General features: G+C 33.6%; 3 protein-coding genes across 6 annotated transcripts; 1 reads left to right on the top strand and 2 right to left on the bottom strand.

The window, feature by feature from the left end:
• Nucleotides 1-3,440: 3,440 nt before the first annotated feature.
• Nucleotides 3,441-6,202, bottom strand: LOC107948476 (uncharacterized). Of its 4 annotated transcripts, none has more exons than XR_001697411.2 (4): nucleotides 5,735-6,202; nucleotides 5,114-5,209; nucleotides 4,652-4,837; nucleotides 3,441-3,759 (listed from the first exon to the last, which is right to left on the bottom strand). XR_001697411.2 is itself a non-coding variant. In XM_041092037.1 (3 exons), the coding sequence occupies exons 1-3, from the start codon at nucleotides 5,989-5,991 to the stop codon at nucleotides 3,753-3,755; spliced, it is 450 nt and encodes a 149-aa protein (XP_040947971.1). In that variant the 5' UTR covers nucleotides 5,992-6,167; the 3' UTR covers nucleotides 3,441-3,752. The 4 variants fall into 4 exon arrangements, 2 of the variants coding, with proteins under 2 accessions (XP_040947971.1, XP_040947972.1); XR_001697415.2 differs by having other exon boundaries at nucleotides 4,731-4,837; nucleotides 5,735-6,167; XM_041092037.1 differs by lacking the exon at nucleotides 5,114-5,209 and having other exon boundaries at nucleotides 5,735-6,167.
• A 4,820-nt stretch (nucleotides 6,203-11,022) lies between these two features.
• LOC107953449 (uncharacterized) lies at nucleotides 11,023-12,967 on the top strand. Its single transcript, XM_016888759.2, has 3 exons — nucleotides 11,023-11,632; nucleotides 11,848-11,906; nucleotides 12,666-12,967. Exons 1-3 carry the CDS (start codon nucleotides 11,308-11,310, stop codon nucleotides 12,732-12,734), a joined length of 453 nt encoding a protein of 150 aa, XP_016744248.1. The 5' UTR covers nucleotides 11,023-11,307; the 3' UTR covers nucleotides 12,735-12,967.
• Nucleotides 12,968-16,760: 3,793 nt separating this feature from the next.
• On the bottom strand, nucleotides 16,761-17,590 carry LOC107961708 (uncharacterized). Its single transcript, XM_016897817.1, has 3 exons — nucleotides 17,452-17,590; nucleotides 17,332-17,400; nucleotides 16,761-17,251 (listed from the first exon to the last, which is right to left on the bottom strand). The coding sequence occupies exons 1-3, from the start codon at nucleotides 17,588-17,590 to the stop codon at nucleotides 16,761-16,763; spliced, it is 699 nt and encodes a 232-aa protein (XP_016753306.1).
• Between the last annotated feature and the right edge of the window lie 767 nt (nucleotides 17,591-18,357).

Below are 18,357 nucleotides of genomic sequence, written 5' to 3'. Positions count from 1 at the left end.
GCTTCCATTTTTCTTTGCGTGCAAAAACCATGTGAGGATAATATACAAAGTATTAATGTAATTCATGAATAATTTTATTAGCCAATATGTTCGAAACATTACAAGTGTACTTAGACAAAAATACTACACTTAGGGCACCAGATCCACCACTATCATGTAATGCCAACGAAAGGATATCATTTACCCATTTCTTGGGCTATGAAGTCTAATATTGTGAATGATGTTACATACTATAGAAGTCGTATACCCAACGCACCAACTTTCGCTTCCTTATCTATTTGAACTCAGGCTTTTACTTAGGCTTGAGGTATGTCACACTATGCATGTCACAAGTGAATAAATCTATAAACGGATTCAATATCCATTCTACTTGGGTCCTATCTGATGTAGTGTCAGTCTAGTCAGCCACATATATGTCTCTATTTTCTGGAGTCATTCGTTCCGATGCTCAAGACAAAGCATCTCCCCAATTGGATTTAATAGACGGCATATTTGTCTTTCAATCAATTTTCGCATTTTCAATTAGACTAAAGACATGTTTAGGTTCATCTACTAATATAAGTTGTCTTTCTATATTACGATCTCACCATATAATATCACTTAGTATTAGTTAAACATTATATAACCAATGAGCTAATATTTGCTTCCATTTTTCTTTGCATGCAAAAACCATTGAGGACGGTATATAAAATGTATTACTGTAATTCATGATTAATTTTATTAAACCAATCTATTAAAAAATAAAAGTATATAAACAAATATACTACACTTAGAGCACCAAATCCAACATGGATAACACAAAGTAATTGAATAAATTACTAGGGTAGAGATAAATGCCAAAAGTAACATATTTTAGCATCATTCTTAATGCGTTTTTGGATGATTATTCTATTTAAAATTTTGAATTTTATGCTCCTAATCCTTTAAATTCATGTTTCTATACTTATGAGAGCATTTGTGAGCAAAAGGAGCAAAAAATGATCAAAAATAAAAAACCAGAGCAAGTTTCAAGAGCCACACGGGCTGGGCTATTCCACACGGGCTAGACACACGGCTGTGTGATCCACACGGCCATGTTTCAAACCGTGTGGATTTAGCGAATTGCAGTCCAAACATGCGAGAAAACGTAATTTTTAGGTTTTTCGGGCATTCTAAGACCTATATATGACAAAGATAAGAAGAGGGAAGTAAACCGTCATAGGAGATTCAAAAGAACAACTCGAAAAACACAATTGAAGTCGACTCTGAAGTAAATTTCCATCAAGATTGAAGATCTCATTTTGATTTCGTTGAAGTTTATTATGAGTTTCTTTATTTCTTATGGTTATACTATCTTTGAGATGTTTTTAATTGCGATATGAACTAATTTTCTAAATACCTAAGGAGATTAACCCTAGGATGGATTTTATTATTTGATTTCTATTTTTACGCAATAAATACTTGGATCTTGTTCTCAATTATGTGTGCTTAATTCTTGGTTTAATATTTCTAGACTATTAATCCATGTTTGATGTGCTTAAATCAGAGGAGGAATAGACCCTGTTTAAGAGTAGATCTAGCGTAATTGAGTGGAGTTACATGCAATCTTAGAAATAGAACAACATAAATTTATCGGATTAAAGTCAAATCTAATAGAGGAATCCATAGATCGAGTTAATGCGACAATAAGGGTTTCTACGGATCAAGATACTAAGTGAAGAAATTGTATAATTTAGATTGATAATGACAGAAAAAATCTAGGTGGATTCTTTCCTAGGTATTGTCCCGCTTCTTGGCTGTTAATCGATTATTTTCCTAATTTGTTCTTTTTCATGTTCTTTAGTTAATTAATTTAGTTTTAATCAATCACTCTAATTTGTTGGTTAAATAATAGAAAGACAGTAATTACTAGTACTTTTAGTCCTCGTGAGAATGATATCTTTGTTTACCGTAACTATAATATTAATTGATAGGTGCACTTGCCTTAGTCAGATTTTTAGTTGGCTTACAACTGCAATCTGGTAGTAATTACACTCTCTGGTAATTACAAAGAATTGTAATTTCATAGACATATTTGGCTAACATGGTGTATTACATTGTAATTACCTATGCCATATTTGGTAGTATAAATTGTAATTACACAATTACATAATTTATATTTTTAAAAAACATTAAATACTATAAAAATTATTAACACAATAAAAAAATTCTGAACAAGTAATAAAAACTAAAATCAAATCATCGTATGTATTATGTTATTTTAAAAATAGTAATTGATAATATAATTACTAATAAAAATAACAAGAAAAATAGGCATTATATGCAATTTTATCTAATTGTTTTAGTGTTTCATATTTGCTGGGTTATTATCTCTTTAATATTTAACATAAGTTCATTTCCATCAAATGTTGGTCCTAGACCAAATTCATCATTATTTGACTCTGAATTTGTATCATTAAGGTTACCAAGATCTTTTTCTTTCATGTACTTTTCAAAATATGGATCATCCCAATTCCACTTATGAATGAAACTATGAAGTATGCAATACGATCCAACCTTTCTTTTATGTTATACTCAGGTGATGCTGTTATTGTGATAAATATTTTTTTTAGAAAAACAAATGTCCTCCCAACCATATTTCAAAACCTTGAATGTCTCAAATTAAAGAGTTCGCAAGCCATCTTTGATGTTTGTGTCTAGCTTCATTCCCTCAAATGGTATCATACCTCACGATATAGTGCAAGAAAACCTTCTGTATTTGTATAATTAATATATTCCATATAATATTTGGTTCACAGTGCAAATAATATGTAGCTTCACTACACCAAAACAGGCTTTTAGCAGCGCTTTTTTAGGCCTTTAGCGGCGCTTTTTAGCACCACTAAAAGTATTCAAAAAACTAATGACAGCGTCGATAACTTTAGCGGCGTTTTTAGAAACAAACGCCGCTAAAGACCAAGAACATTAGCGACGCTTTTCCCACAAACGCCGCTAAAGACCAAGACCATTAGCGGTGTTTTTCCCACAAACGCCGCTAAAGACCATGATCTTTAGCGGCACCTTTGCCACAAACGCCGCTAAAGACCAAGACCATTAGCGGCGCTTTTCCCACAAACGCCACTAAAGACAAAAACTTTTAGCGGCACTTTCCCCACAAACGCCGCTAAAGACCATCACCTTTAGCGGCACTTCTCGCTAAAACGCCGCTAAAAACATAAACTTTAAAAAAATTATTTTAATCAAATTATATTTATTTTTATGATAAATATTATATTATGTTTTATTTTCTAAATTTGAACTTTAAATATACTTTTAAGGATAAATAAAAAATATTATTTAAATTAAATTTTCTATGAAAATTTTAACTTTAAAACTATATATAAAAATTAATGAATTTAGTTTTAGAATTTAAAATAATAAATTAATAACACAATTAAAATCCAAAAGTTAGAACTCTTAAGTAAAAATAAAAATTTAGAATCAAAACTAAAATAAATAATACATATGCAAGGCAATAAAACATACAATGCATTTTCTTAATCAAGTAAATCTTGGTAATAAAATATATAATACATTTATTTAATCAAGGAAATCTTGTAATGAACTCAAAGCAATCAGCGTGAAACTGAAAGCAGCAGAATTGTAATGAACTCAAAGCAATGAGCATCAGAATTGAGAAGAAAAAAAAGAATCACGATACGCAAACGAGATCCAGAACTTCTGTTCCTTTGGACGCCCACACTGGATAGTTCCCGCTTCAACGCCATTGGCTATCAGAGCCTAATAACAACAATAGCAGCAACAAAATCACTCATCAAAAGGTGGAAAAAGGATAATTACAAGTTAACAGTGAGGAGATCGCATGAAACTGAAAGCAGCAGATCCGTATTGAAGCTAGTTGGAATGGAAAACCATGGGAAAGCAAGCATAGATTAAAACTTCATAGAACTTTCTCTAAAAACTTCATAGTAAACTGCTTCAGTCTACTTTTTACTTTACTTGTACAACAATTACATGATATGCCAAAATAAAAAATATAATAATTGATTACGATTCACACTAACCTTATATTAAATATGATATTTAAATTTAATTTAGTTATTTAAGCACCTCCGGTTGTGGTGAGTTCAGCTAGTTAGCACTTTGACAGGTTTTGATTAAAGTACCTAGTCATGTCCTACACTTTTAAGCTTCAAAATCTAAAACCGATTATTAGAAGACCTAAAAGCATACAACAACATTAATGAACCAAATTATTCAATTACACTTTCTTGGCTTTGTTTATGATGCATCTTTTTGTAACACTAACCATTATTTTTTTTAAAATTTCAAACTAAATAATATAAATATAATTTTCTAACATAAAATCTAAAATTTATATCAATTATAATTTCTCTTAATTCATCCAATATTATTGGGTTAGTCAACGTACATATAAAATAGAATAACAATAATCAGAAAGGAAGCCTAACATGAAAAGAAGGAAAAACGAGTTACAAAACAATACTCTGTTTGGCTATGTGCATCAAACCAAATTTCTAATTCATTCATATATAATTAAAAAATCATGTGCATCAAACCGAATTTAAAATCTAATTCATTCATATATAGCTATGTGTTCCAGTCACTAGTTCAATACTTGCGTCTTTTATAACTATTCCTAAGTGATTACCTCTTCGCAGGTTCATAGTGACGGGATCGTCTTGCAATGAGCAAAAGTTTTAAACTCCTGGTCTCATAAAGAACCTCACCTGGTTCGTTATTATACAAGTTCTTTTGAAGACTACACATAACATTGTATGAATAGCTGAAGAAGAAGTCCTTTGTAAGATCCACTGAGCTTAGGAGCTTCTTGTACCTAAACAAAAATGAAACAACAAATATCAAATTACAAACCATATGTGTAAAATGCATAGCAGAATAAAAGCACCTGGGTTAAAAACAAACACAGACGAGACTACATGGGTTAAAAACAAACACAAACGAGACTCTATCACATACAGATAATTTTCTACTTTTCACACAACAGAACATAATAGAATAGAACATCTTTCTGCAAAACAATGACTCTCTAGCAGTAGACGAAGTTCTGCAAATCCCAAAAACAAAATCTTAGTTAAAATACCACATTTACCTTAGTTAATACATGCCTTCTGTTATTTAAAATTTCATGCTGAACTATTGCTGGAGTTCCAGGAATGGAAAAGATTGGTTCTTTATGAACAGCAGCCTGAATAACCGACAATGTAAGCACATTAATGAAGGGCAAGTGATGGAAGAAGATGCTAAAACAAATTCCAGATATAGTCAAACCTCAAAGAGTTATCCATAACAAATCACATCATGAGTAATAAAAACATATTCTAATATTTGTTCTTTTCTCCTTGGGGTTGAGTGAGCAAAGAACAAATGAAACAGAACTAATTAACAACTAAATGAGCAGCGCAAAATTCCCCAGGAATACTTCTAGTAAATCCCGATCCCACTCACACAAATTCATCATGAAATTAAATCCTTGACCCATAACTTACTTGTTAAGAGTACTGCTAAAATTACCATTTACCAACACAAGCCAGGATTGCTTTCTTATCCTTTATTAGTTCCATCCAACCATTTACCAGCACGCTCTATTTCTATTTTGTTATTAGGGCGAAGGAGAAAAAAAAGGCCCTAATTCAATTTCCTCTACAGCAACAATGGCGAAATTTCAAAATTTTTCAATGTATCTGGAAAAATAATTCAAATAAGAAATTACCAGATATCTTCGATGAAGCCATATTTGATGAGCTTCGCGTTCTCGTACTTGTCAAGACCCATGAAAAATGATGTAATTGCCAGCTTCTGCCCGCGCTTTGAAGTAAAACACCATTTTCCCTTCCTTTCGTCCCTTGGGAGAGACAAAATTAGGGTTTTCCTCTCTTCGGTTAAGGAAATATTGGGAGACCAGCCTATCTCATGCCATGGTTTAAAAAGTAGGGTAAAGGCGAGATAAATTACCCATAGTTGCAGCATTTTTCTTCCCCCTTTTTCTTCTTTTTCTTCATCTCCTTTTCCTTAAAAAATTTAAAACGAAAACAAAAATACCAAACACATTATCTTTTTTTTTTCCCTGCAAATAACGAACAGAACAGAAGTCTTTTTTGCCAAAGAGGAAGCACAAAAGGAATTTCAAAAACGTTATCTGCTTTAGTAGCGGAGCTCCTTTAATTTGGAGACTTTAGGCGGAGAAATTTGGAAATAAAACGCGCCGTTTTTTTAAATGATTTTTGCGGCGTTTTTATTAAAAAAACGCCGCTATTGTTTATCTTTTGCGTATTTTGAATAAAATGACACCGTTTTGCTCTGCTCTGTTAAATTTTTTTTATTTTGTATATTAAATAATAACTATTTTAATATTTTAAGTAGGCAATTTTGAATTTTTTTTTGAGGGAAAGTAAAATTCAAATTAAACTACTTATTTTATAAATTATATAAAAAATGAGATAAATTGAAATATAAATATGTAAATATTTGGATAAAATTTTAAATTTAAATTTACACTTAAAAAACAAAATAATAATAATAAAAGAAAAAAATAAAATCAAGTAGACCAATAATATTGTATGTTGTTAAACAAATACACCCATCAAACTTTCTTTTTATAGTATAAGCTAAAGCTTAGATAATTAAATTATCAAATATGCACATGAAGCATTCTTTTTTCTTGTTTACATTCCCTTAATTAATTTCAACATGGAAGCTTTAATTTGTTGACTTAAAAGCATCTTAAATCTTAATTAATACTTTGGATTGACCCAAATTGAGTCGAGATCAATTTTTATGTCTAAACTCGACTCTTGAAAAGGATTACTAAAAATTTTCATATTTGAATTTAAATGGAAAATTGTTATTAAATAAAATATATTATAATTTCATAGTTCAAATTTAAAACTCAATATATTTATTTATCAATTTTTTAAAATCTAATATTTAAATATATCAAATGGTTTAAACCATTTAATCTAAATTTAGATTAAATATTTTTAAATATAAAAACATTAATTAATTGTATAAATTTTCATCATTTAATAAATCTAAAGTAAACCTTAAATCCTAAACCATTTAATATATATAAAATTGATCTATTATCTCTTAAATAATTTAAACTATCTTCTAAACCCCTATCTCTTAAACCCTAAATCATAAAACATAAACCCTAAACCCCTAACCCCTAACTAGACCTGTCCATGGGCCGGGCGGCCCGGCCCGGCCCGACGGCCCGCCTGAAATATGGGATGGTTCGGGTAAAAATATAGGCCCGAAATATGGGTTTGGGCAAAAATTTAGGCCCGTTTAAAAAACGGGCCGGGCCTCGGGCAAAATTTTTTTGGCCCGGCCCAAAAATATATTAAATATATATATATTTTTATTTTTAAAATGTAATAGTTTTTTTATTTTTAGTTTCATTTACTTGTCTTTCATTTCCTCACACTACACTGCTACAGACTACAGAGACACTAAAATCCCTAACCCTATTGTGCTGTGCGGCTGTGTCTTCCTCTTTTTTTTCCCATTTCCAAAATCGACAGAGTCTTCCAGTACCGATCCACCTCCACCGTCAAGACCTCCACCGATCCACCTCCGGTCGGTTTGTTTATTCCCGAATCACCAAGTAGAAGCAAGCATACAAGAACGAGGAGTTTGGTACAAGACCACAGGTACGGGTTTGCTCATTTTTTAAGAAATGAAGTAAGAATGTTAGATTAGATTTCCATTTTTAATTCAAACTGTTTCTAAGAAAAAGAAAAAGAAAACTGCAATTACAAAAATTCTTCCTTTTTCATTTTTTGAACATATTCATGCATGAAAAACTCTAAACAGATCCAGAGGAAATCATATAATTCATCCTATCACAAAACATATAACAGCCAAAAAATGAACTTTGCTTTAAATTCTGAATTTTTACAATATTAAAAAAAACCAATTCATAACATAAAAATTTAACAGAAATAAATGCCCAGATACCTGTTAAAAAAATTTAAAAAACCCCAAGAAACTTCCAATTTGATTTTGTGAAAAAATAAAAAGAACTTGCCTTTGGTTGAATGAATCGCCTTCCTTCAACTTCTACAGTGAATTCAAAGCTGAAAGGCTAAAAAGTTGTGATTATGAGCAGCAACAGAGGTAAAATGGAGACGGTATTTTCTCGGGAGAACAGAAAAAAGCACCTTTTTTACCCTTTTGCTTCACAAAATGTACTCGGTTAGGTTTGGGCTTTGAAGATTATAGGTCCAGATCTTTGATTTATATTTTAGATTATCTCAGTATTCTCATATATTCATGTATTTTGATATGTTTTAAAAAAATTTCTGTAAATTTAGTATACTAATAATTCATATTAAATATATTTTATTAGTTTTTATTGGTGCGATGTACTAACTGAATGTATGTATTAATTAAATTATATCAAATTATTTATTATTTAAGAAGAAAGTGGGAATTAAAACAAAGGAAATATATATATGTATAACAATTTTCCCAATTTATTTATTTATTTCATTATCACTGTCTACTGTTATGTTGTAAAACTTTTTATTTTAATTTTTTTAAAACGGGTCGGGCCGGGCCTGGGCAAAAACTCATGCCCATATTTCGGGCCAGGCCGGGCCGGGCCCGGGCCTGGTAAACTGGCTGAAATTTTTTGTGGGCCCGGTCTGAACCCGGCCCGGCCCGGCCCATGGACACTTCTACCCCTAACCCTTCTTTTACAATTATATAAGAACTTAATTAATATATAAATTAAAAAATACTAATTAATCTAAACCTTAAACCCTAACCCGACCTCGAATCTCTAAACCTTAAATCACTAACTCTTAACCTCTAACTCTAACCCCTAACCCCAAACCCCTAAACATTATTTAATTTATAAATTAAAAAAACTAATTAATCTAAACTCTAAACCATAACCCGAATCCCTAACCCCTAACCCTTAACCCCTAAATCACAACCCTTAAACCAGAATCCCTAATTCCATAATCTATAAACCTTAAAATTGTAACTCCTAAACCGGCCTTAAATCCTAAATTAACCATATACCCTAAACCATATATATTAAACCCTAAACTATAATGATAATTAATTGAATATTTTAAAATTAATACTATCGTATCTTTTACAATTATATATGAAATTATTTAATATATAAATTAAAAATCAATCAGACATGTACCCTAAAAATTTTTAAATTATTTTAAATAATAGTATTTTAATTTTTCCATTTTTAACAAGTATTTTTCTATGTTTTTTATTTGAAATTATTTCTACGTGTCATTATTTCAAATTTAACCATTTTTAAAAAATATTCAATTAAAAATAAATTGAATTTTAATTAATATAAATAAACAAATTAAATAGTAAATAGACAAATAAAATGCATTACTTAGCGGCGCTTTTTCAAAAACGTCGCTAAAAGTCTGATTAGCGGCGCTTTTTAAAAAACGCCGCTAAAAGCATGAGCATTAGCGGCGCTTACTAAAAAATGCCGCTAAAAGCCTGAGCATTAGCGACGCTTTCTCAAAAACGCCGCTAAAAGCCTGAGCATTAGCGGCGCTTCTTCAAAAACGCCGCTAAAAGCCTAAGCATTAGCGGCGCTTCTTCAAAAACGCCGCTAAAAGCCTGAACATTAGCGGCGCATTTTTAGAAACGCCGCTAAAGCTCCGAGCATTAGCGGCGCTTTCTCAAAAACGCCGCTAAAAGCCCCAAAAGGTCGAAAACAATGCCGTTGGGCATAGGTTTTTAGCGGCGCTTTTCGAAAAAACACCGCTAATGCTCTGTCTTTAGCGGCGTTTTATGTAAAGCGCCGCTAATACTTAATTTTTAGCGGTGTTTTTTGTCCAAACGCCACTAAAAACGCCGCTAAAAGCCTGTTTTGGTGTAGTGCTTTAATCATAAAAACTTATATAAACTTAATTTGAAGAAAAATTATGCTAGGTTATAACCATTTTTATAACATGTAAATTAAGTCTAAAATAATATAAATTTATAATATATATAACCTTTATAAAAAAAAAGTTTTATAAAATGTACAATAATTTTTATAACTTTAGAAAGTTATGATAAAAAAAAATGTAACACTTTCTATAGAAATGGCACAAAATGATGAGGTACTATTTCTATTTATTTGATTCTATATAGAATTTTTATCGAAGAACAATTCTAAGGATATTAGATTCACACTATTTGAAGATCTGCAAATTTATAATACTTATTTAAAGATTACTTAATTATGTACAATTTAGGGAGAGTGTAATTAATTTGTAAATAAATTGTTTAATGCTCAGCGTAATTCATATAATAAATTACTATTAGGACAAGGTTTCATTTCATAGACGCAAAAAAAGTTTTTTGTATCCGTCTCTAGTTAACTGAAAATAACCACAATGCAGCACAAAATCACCAGCATACAACATCCAAAAATCAAAGAAGCAAAGTTGGATATAAAAGAAAAGAAAAAGAACCAAACCCTAAATACTGATGCCCAAAATCGTGACCTTGTAACTTCCCACCAACTGGACATTTGGACCGTAAGAGTCCTATATAGATAGTCTGTTCCCACCATCTTCTTCCATAACACACTTCTGATACTGGTAACCTGTCAAAATAATCTGAACACTTACCCTGATACCTAACAACCTTTGCAAGATTGTGGGCACCATGTACGAACAACACCATTCAATTTTTATTTTAAAAATGTCCAACATATCGACAATCTATTCTGGGTTTCATTATTTGATTATAAGCTACAATGCGTTACCTTGATTATCTTCTTATAATTCGTATTGCAGGCGCAACATACTACACTAGTTGATGACATAATGTTAGATTCAAATCCAAGTTCACTTGGAAAATATCTTGTTAAATCTATTCTTACTTTATTAACTTACCCTCGCCTTTTAAAGTATGATACCTAATTACAAATTTAATCAATAATAATATAGTAATTATTAGCTTTCTTTCTGCTATTGACTTCGCCTTTATAAGTGGCAATTAGCTGTCCTATCCTGTAGGAGATCCCTAACTAAACCAAGAAAAACATAAATTTGTTTTAATTTGTCCCAACTGGTGACAAGTAAATGTGAAATGGAGTCCCTTGAGCCTCCTCTAGTTATCTAGCTAATCCCACAATTCACGTTGGATCTCTCATTCTATTCCTCTACTTTTTTGTTTTTTTTTTCACACAAAAAACGAGAGGGAAAATTAGAGAGGGAGAAAGAGAGAGAAAAGAAAAATCTAGCATTCCCAGAGAGAAAACTGCATTGGGAGTTCCCTTTGCATGTCTCTCCTCCTTCGATGGGTTGTGGGGTTTCAAAATTTGACCACGCAGCAGGAGGAGGAGGATGGCGTCAATTAAGCATTGTTCATAAAAAGAGTGACGCTGCTGTGGTTGATAACATCCTATTATCCAAGTCATTGCCTGAAGGTAGGGAAGGAGAAGCCCATGCAAAGGGTCGTGGTATGCATAAAAAGGCGAATTCCGATGAAAAAGGAGGGATGCAAAGGGGAAGGCTTCAAAGTAGTAACAAGGGTGAGAGTCTTGAGGACGATGGATATATACCTCAGTCTCTAAGCTTCAGGGTATATTGCATTTCATCTTTGGAGGATGACAACAACCAAGGTAACCCTATGCCCCTTTTTATTTACATTCAAATTAAACTATTTGATTGTGTTCGGTTTGTGTTTTGCAATGGATAGGAGATTTGTGTAATCTTTATAATTGCCAATTGAGTTTGGGGATTTTGCTTGAAAGAGACATATATATAGTTTCTTGCTTTAACATCCGTTGAAAAACCAAATACCAAGAGAGGGTTTAATGTCATTTTGGTTGTACAGGTGATGGTAATGCAGAGAAGATGACGGACAAACAAGAAGGGGATGGTGAAAGTAACAAGGTACCGTATGATAAAAATCAGCAAATACCATCCAATTAAATGTACATATTATGATTCATCCTTCCCTACTACACTGATTTTAATTATCGTCCAGTAAAAATACAAATTGCATTTTGCTTCCTCTACTTAAAAAATTAGCAAATTCGTCTTTGTATGCTAAATCGAAGATCAAATCGGTCCTTCTATTAAAAATTTCGTCCATAAATTGGTCTTTGTACATCAACATGATGTACATGTGGCACACCACATGTCATTGTTTGATTATTCCGTCAGACACGTCAGCTTTTAACAGTACAAATAAATTAGACTTTTACAAAAATAACTAATTTAACTTTGATCTAATGTACATGTACTAATTTGAACATTTTCTTAGTAAAAGGAGACAAATTGCAATTTAACTTCTAGTACAAGGACCTCTATTGTATTTTTACCATTCTTGTACATGCGTCTACAAACTATAGTTTTCAACATCCTAAACATATCCCATAGGCATACACCTATTCATTTCCATACTTAATGGAAAACTAGGAATCAATCCATAAACTCTTCTTTGGCATTTGGCAGAGATTTGGATAGCAGCTGCAATACAGTGTTGCTACTGCTATACTGAGATTTTGACTCTCCCTATTGATCGCAATACCATTCATTACATTCGAAAACACATTCAAAACCTTAACGTAAACCCTCGATAATTGGTTACTAAACTGCATAGTAAAATTTGCATTGTTTACCTAATATTTGACTCGTTTCTACAAGCAGGGATCAAGTAATCCAGTGAGAAGGAGAGCTAAGATAGGAAAAGGGATCAAGACGATTTTAAGAGCATAAGGTGTGCAAATTGCAGGGTTTGGTTTGTTGGTGAGATACTAGAACAACGTTGAAGGCTGCCGTCATGTAATGTATATAGGGCTTCATTTGCAGATATGTTTTCAGGTCTTGAAGGAACATGACATTGTTCCCCTATTCTTTTCTTTGTTGTATCATAAAAGACCATGAAAACTGACATGTGACCTCAGTGTTTTTTTTATATATATATTTGATCAGATGCAAATTTATATTAATTTATTCACTATAGAGACCCCTTTTATGAATACATAGTCTCAACATCTTTGGTTCCTTCCCTATGGTGGGAAGGATCAGTACCATTGCCACTATATCTAACATGGTTTCATGTTAGTGTAGTGTGTTAGAATCAAAGATAGAGAAGTTATGGAAAACGTTTCTTACTTCATTCATTTCTTTAGGGTAATGGACTGAGTATTAATACATGTAGATAATAGCTAACTATTAATTAATTTTGTTTAACAACTAACTAACTCCTTTTAACTAACTTCAATAGCAAAGCTACTAATGAAATACTCATAACATGCCCTGTGCTTATTGACGTTCTCTTCCTCCTGTAACTTCATGATCGTTGGTAACAACTCTAAGCTAACTTCTAAACTTATTAAACAATCTTGTTGATAATGGTTTCGTCAAGATGTCTGCAATCTGATCTTGACTTGGCACATGACCCACTTGAAAGGATCCTCTTGCAACTTTCTCTTTCACAAAAAACAAATCCAACTCGACATGTTTGAATTTAGAGTGCACGATAGGATTCCCTGCTACTGCAATAGTAGCTGAACTATCACACCATACTAATGTCTTGCTCTTAACTAGAACACACAGTTTAGATAATAGGGATTGAATCCAGACCATTTCTACAGTGACATGAGCAAGAATTTTGTATTCTACTTCAGCTGTAGACCTAGAGACCACTTGTTGCTTTCTGGAACTCCAAGAGACTGGATTCCCTCCAAGAAAAACACAATAGCCTGACGTCGATCGACGATCATCAGTGTCTAATCCCCAACTGGCATCTGAATAGCCTTTGAGCAAAAACTTTGAAGTTCAAGTGAATCTTAACCCATGATCCAAAGTCCCTTGCAGATAATGTAAGATTCTTTTGACAGCTTTAATGTGTAAATCCAATGGTTTGTGCATGAATTGGCAAACTTTTTTTACAAAGAAGGCAATGTCTGGCCTGGTAATCACAACATATTGTAGAGCACCAGCTATGCTTCTGTAAAGATGTTCATCTTCAACAGGACTGCCTACATGAGCTGATAGTTGACAAGTGGTTACCATTAGAGTAGGAGAGTCGTTTGACCTGTCCATGGAGGCCCTCCGAAGTAGATCAAGTATGTACTTCTTTTGGCTAAGAAAAATCCCATCTTGAGTGTAGTTGACTTCAATACCTGGAAAGTAACTCAATTTCCCCAAGTCTTTCAAAGATAATTGAACATCAAGTTCTTTAACAAATTGATCTATGGCTCGAGAGTCAGTACCAATGACAATAATGTCATCCACATATACCAGGATATAGAGCAACTGAGACCCCGGACGATGAATAAAAAGAGAGTTGTCAACTTTTGATGCTTAAAATTTGGTAGCTAAAAGATATTCCTTCAGCTTGTGAAACCAAGCTTAAATTGCCTGCTTAAAGCCATACAAAGCCTTTCTTAACTTACATTCCAATTGTTGCCCATTTTCCCCTTGTTGTTCAAAACCTAGTGGTTGCACCATGTAAATTTCTTCATGCAATTCACCATTCAAGAAAGCATTATTAATGTCCAATTGTCTGAGAGACCAGCCCAAGAAAACAGCCAGTGCCAGAACCACTCTAATCGTCGTTGGTTTGACCACGGGACTAAATGTCTCCTGAAAATCAATACCTACCTCTTGAGGGTAACCCTTAACTACCAATCTGCCTTTGTATCTAACCACCGAGCCATCAGTATTTCTTTTGACTTTAAAGATCCATTTGCACCTTACAGCCCTACGACCTACAGGTAAGGGCATAAGGTCCCAAGTGTGATTGGAGAGTAAGGCATTATACTTTGTTTGTGCAGCTACTTTCCAGGTAGGACTCTGAAATGCCTCTGCAATGAATGTGGGCTCCTTCTCAGTTAGGATAGATGAGAACACCTTAGGTTTGAAAATGCCACTTTTTGATCGAGTTTGCATAGGCTGGGAATTCACAAAGGAAGTAGATATTTCATGATTCTCAGACTGATCACAGACGGTAGAAGTAGAGTAATCAACAGGAGAATTTATGTTGGAGGAAGCCTCCTGAAGGGAACCTGCTATAGGAGAAGTCCTGGTTGGTCCTAATGATGATGATGAAGGATGAACCGAAGGGGTAGTAGCTACAACCATAGGAATATGAGATTGCTGATGGATAGACCTGATGGAGTCCAAGTTGGAAAATGAAGAGAAACCATTCTGTAAAGGAAACTTGGACTCATAAAAAATAACATGCCGATAAAAAAAATTTGACCATCTCCATCAAGACACTTATAGCCTTTTTTATTAGTACCAGCCCCAAGAAAGACACATTTTTTGGATCGAAACTAAAGTTTGTGCTGGTGAAAGGGCCTCAAATAAGGGAAACATGCACAGGCAAACACTTTTAGTTGGGAATAAGCAGGTTTAACCTTGTAAAGTTTCTCATAAGGACTACTCTTTTGTAAAATGGGAGTAGGTAATATGTTGATCAAGTGAACAGCATGAGCAAAGGTGGATCACCAAAACTCCAAAAGTATAGATGCCTGAGCCAAGAAAGTCAGTCCCATGTCAACTATCTGTCTATGCTTTCTTTCAGCAACACCATTCTATTCTGAAGTATAATGACACGTGACCCTATGCTGGATGCCAAGTCGAGAGAGCTCATTTGATAGAGATCGATACTCTCCCCTCAGTCACTCTAAAGCATTTTTATGGAACAACCGAATTAAACTTAAACCATTTGCTGAAAATGAAGAAAACCCCTGAAAACCTCAGACTTGGTCTTGAGAAAGTACAGCCATATACCTGTTATGCATATCAACAAAGGAAACATAATAAGAGAAGCCATTTGATTGTGCATGTGCTGGTCCTTAAACATCAGACACAACTAGTTCAAAAGGTAAAGAGTACACTATTTGTGAATACTTGAAAGGCAACTTGAGAGATTTGCCTAATTGACAAGCTGAACATATATGAGGTAAACTATTGTGTTTGAAAGAAACACTACAAGCATGTAAAACATCAACAAGAGTGCTATTACAAGGATGGCCAAGTCTGTTGTGCCATAACGCAAGAAAAGATGAAAGTTGAGCATCGCATATAATAGTAGATCTTGACTTTTGAGCAACAATAGTTTTGTTGAAGCAACACGAGAAACATCAAACCTGTAGAGTCCATCATACATGTGGCCCACTAGAAGAGTTTTCCCTGTCTGAATATCCTTCACGAAACATAGAAATGGGTGAAACTCAAAATAATTGCATTATCCCTTGCAAACTGACCTACAGACAACAAATTCTTACACACAGTAGGAACATGCAAAATATTCTTAAGGTGCAAGAGCCTAGAACCAACCAATAAAGTAGAAGAGCCTATGTTAGCTATAGAGACAGAGTCACAATTTCCCATAGACACCTAACTTGTACCTATGTAGGGAGAAGCAGTTGTGAGACTAGCCATGTTAAAAGTAATGTGGTTTGTAGCCCCAGAGTCAGGATACCAGGTTTGATCAAGTAGAGCGGAGGAAGAAGCTCAAGGAGGTGGCTGATGGGATGAAGAAGAAGTCTGTGACAGTGAATTACAACAATGGGACATAGGAGAGCAAGAAGGTGCAGGAGAGGAGAAACCTTGCCCATTGAGTTGATGATAATTGACTGTCATCAAATGGCTGGGACCAACACTAGAGAAATTTTCATCAAATCTGTGATAACAAGTTTGAACCATATGGCCAAGTTTGCCACATAATTGGCATTGCGGTCTAGAGCGTGACCAACTCCGACCATTACCACGAGCCCTGCTACGAGACTAGAGCCATCCTTGCCCTCTGTGTCCTTGTTTAAACTCCTGAATATAGTTGTTGGAGTTTGCAGTATGTTTCAAGCTGTCTACAGTATCATGTTTTTGGTGAGATGCCAAATTGGCTTGCAAAGGAACCTCTGTTAGCAAAGCCATCTGTCGTGCTTCACAATCAAGAAGCATGTCAGTTAGCAAATCAAGAGACATAGGAGTTGCTGAGGAAATCACACGAATGGACTCATATTCTATCAAAAGACCAGCCAGGATGATGCTCACTTGTTCTTGTTCAGTAACTAAACTATCAGCTGCAATAAGAGTATCACTCAGACTCTTTACTTTGGATAAATACTCTTTGATGGTAAGATTTGTTTTCTTGAGCGAGTATAGAGCATGGCACATACTCAAGATCTTGAAGTTGGATTTTACACCAAACCTTTTTTCAATGGTCATCCAGATTTCAAAACTATTCTTGGCCGTCTTGAGATGTACCAAGACATCATCTGTGACCGTAAACAATAACCAAGAGGCTAGAAACTTGTCCTGCTTCTTATGAACAAGGCAGGGTTGTCAACTAACTAACCCTCGTTCCCAATTATGAGAAGAGAAGGAACAGGAACCGTGCCTAACACAAACCCCTCAAGACCATATCCTTCAACAATCAATAAGAGTTTATGTTTCCATAAGAGAAAATTGTGCTCACCAAGTTTGATTGTGTCATGTTTGGAGAAATAATGAATTGACTGTAAAACAACACTGCCATGACCCTGCAAATGAATTGCTTCCCCAGTGTTGGAAGAATGTTGAGGCGTATCAACCACTGGTATAGCTTCTGTAGCCATAAACCAAAAGGAAAACGAGAAAAGAGAAAAAAGATCCAGTTATACCAAGAAAACTTTAGCTCTTGATACCATGTTAGAATTAAAGATAGAGAAGTTATGGAAAACATTTCTTACTTCATTCATTTCTTTAGAGTAATGGACTGAGTATTAATACATGCAGATAATAGCTAACTGTTAACTAATTCTGTTTAACAACTAACTAACTCCTTTTAACTAACTTCAATAGCAAAGCTACTAATGAAATACTCATAACACAGTGCACCCACTTTTCTTAGTCTTTGAATAAAAAAAAGTGTGTGAACAGTTGCAATACATTAAAGAGAGAGAATAATGAAATGTACCAACCATCATAGTCAAAGAAACTAAAAGAGACAAACATGTACAATTGTCATTGTTAGGTTTGATGGATACATAATGAAGTGGAGGACTTTTTTGCTTGTGAAGTGTAAACAATAAACTAGTACAAGAAGAAAAAAAGGTACCAAAAACAAGGATTAATTGTGCATTCAATGAGATCGCATTAATTGTCCCCTCCATTCTATGAAAAAACAATGGTTGCAAATGGTTGCAATTGCTATTCAAGTTGTTGCCCAAAACTTGCCCGCCAATTTGGAAATGCTCATTTGCCACTTGCCTTTGGGAAACCTTGCATAACAAAAGGAGGGTAGAAATATCACAGAGTTATTTATATTAAAAGTTAGATTGTATTTTTATTTTTTATTAAAAAAATGGATAAACCACTCTCTATAAATTATATTAAGAGCAAA

The sequence above is a fragment of the Gossypium hirsutum genome, chromosome D04 (genome assembly GCF_007990345.1).
Source record: "Gossypium hirsutum isolate 1008001.06 chromosome D04, Gossypium_hirsutum_v2.1, whole genome shotgun sequence".
Lineage (NCBI taxonomy): Eukaryota > Viridiplantae > Streptophyta > Magnoliopsida > Malvales > Malvaceae > Gossypium > Gossypium hirsutum.
This window is presented reverse-complemented; position numbering and strand designations above follow the sequence as displayed.

Bases quoted from the DNA above. Each gene is read 5' to 3' on its own strand.
- LOC107948476 (XM_041092037.1), bottom strand. From the start codon at position 5,991: ATGCTGCAACTATGGGTAATTTATCTCGCCTTTACCCTACTTTTTAAA. The intron at 4,838-5,734 runs GTAATTTCTTAT...ATTTTTGTTTAG, and splicing joins GGCTTCATCGAAGATATCTG to GTACAAGAAGCTCCTAAGCT.
- LOC107953449 (XM_016888759.2), top strand. From the start codon at position 11,308: ATGGGTTGTGGGGTTTCAAAATTTGACCACGCAGCAGGAGGAGGAGGA. The intron at 11,633-11,847 runs GTAACCCTATGC...TTGGTTGTACAG, and splicing joins GGAGGATGACAACAACCAAG to GTGATGGTAATGCAGAGAAG. The intron at 11,907-12,665 runs GTACCGTATGAT...TTCTACAAGCAG, and splicing joins GGGATGGTGAAAGTAACAAG to GGATCAAGTAATCCAGTGAG.
- LOC107961708 (XM_016897817.1), bottom strand. From the start codon at position 17,590: ATGGCTACAGAAGCTATACCAGTGGTTGATACGCCTCAACATTCTTCC. The intron at 17,401-17,451 runs GTGAGCACAATT...TGATTGTTGAAG, and splicing joins ACATGACACAATCAAACTTG to GATATGGTCTTGAGGGGTTT. The intron at 17,252-17,331 runs GTTAGTTAGTTG...TTACGGTCACAG, and splicing joins TCTCATAATTGGGAACGAGG to ATGATGTCTTGGTACATCTC.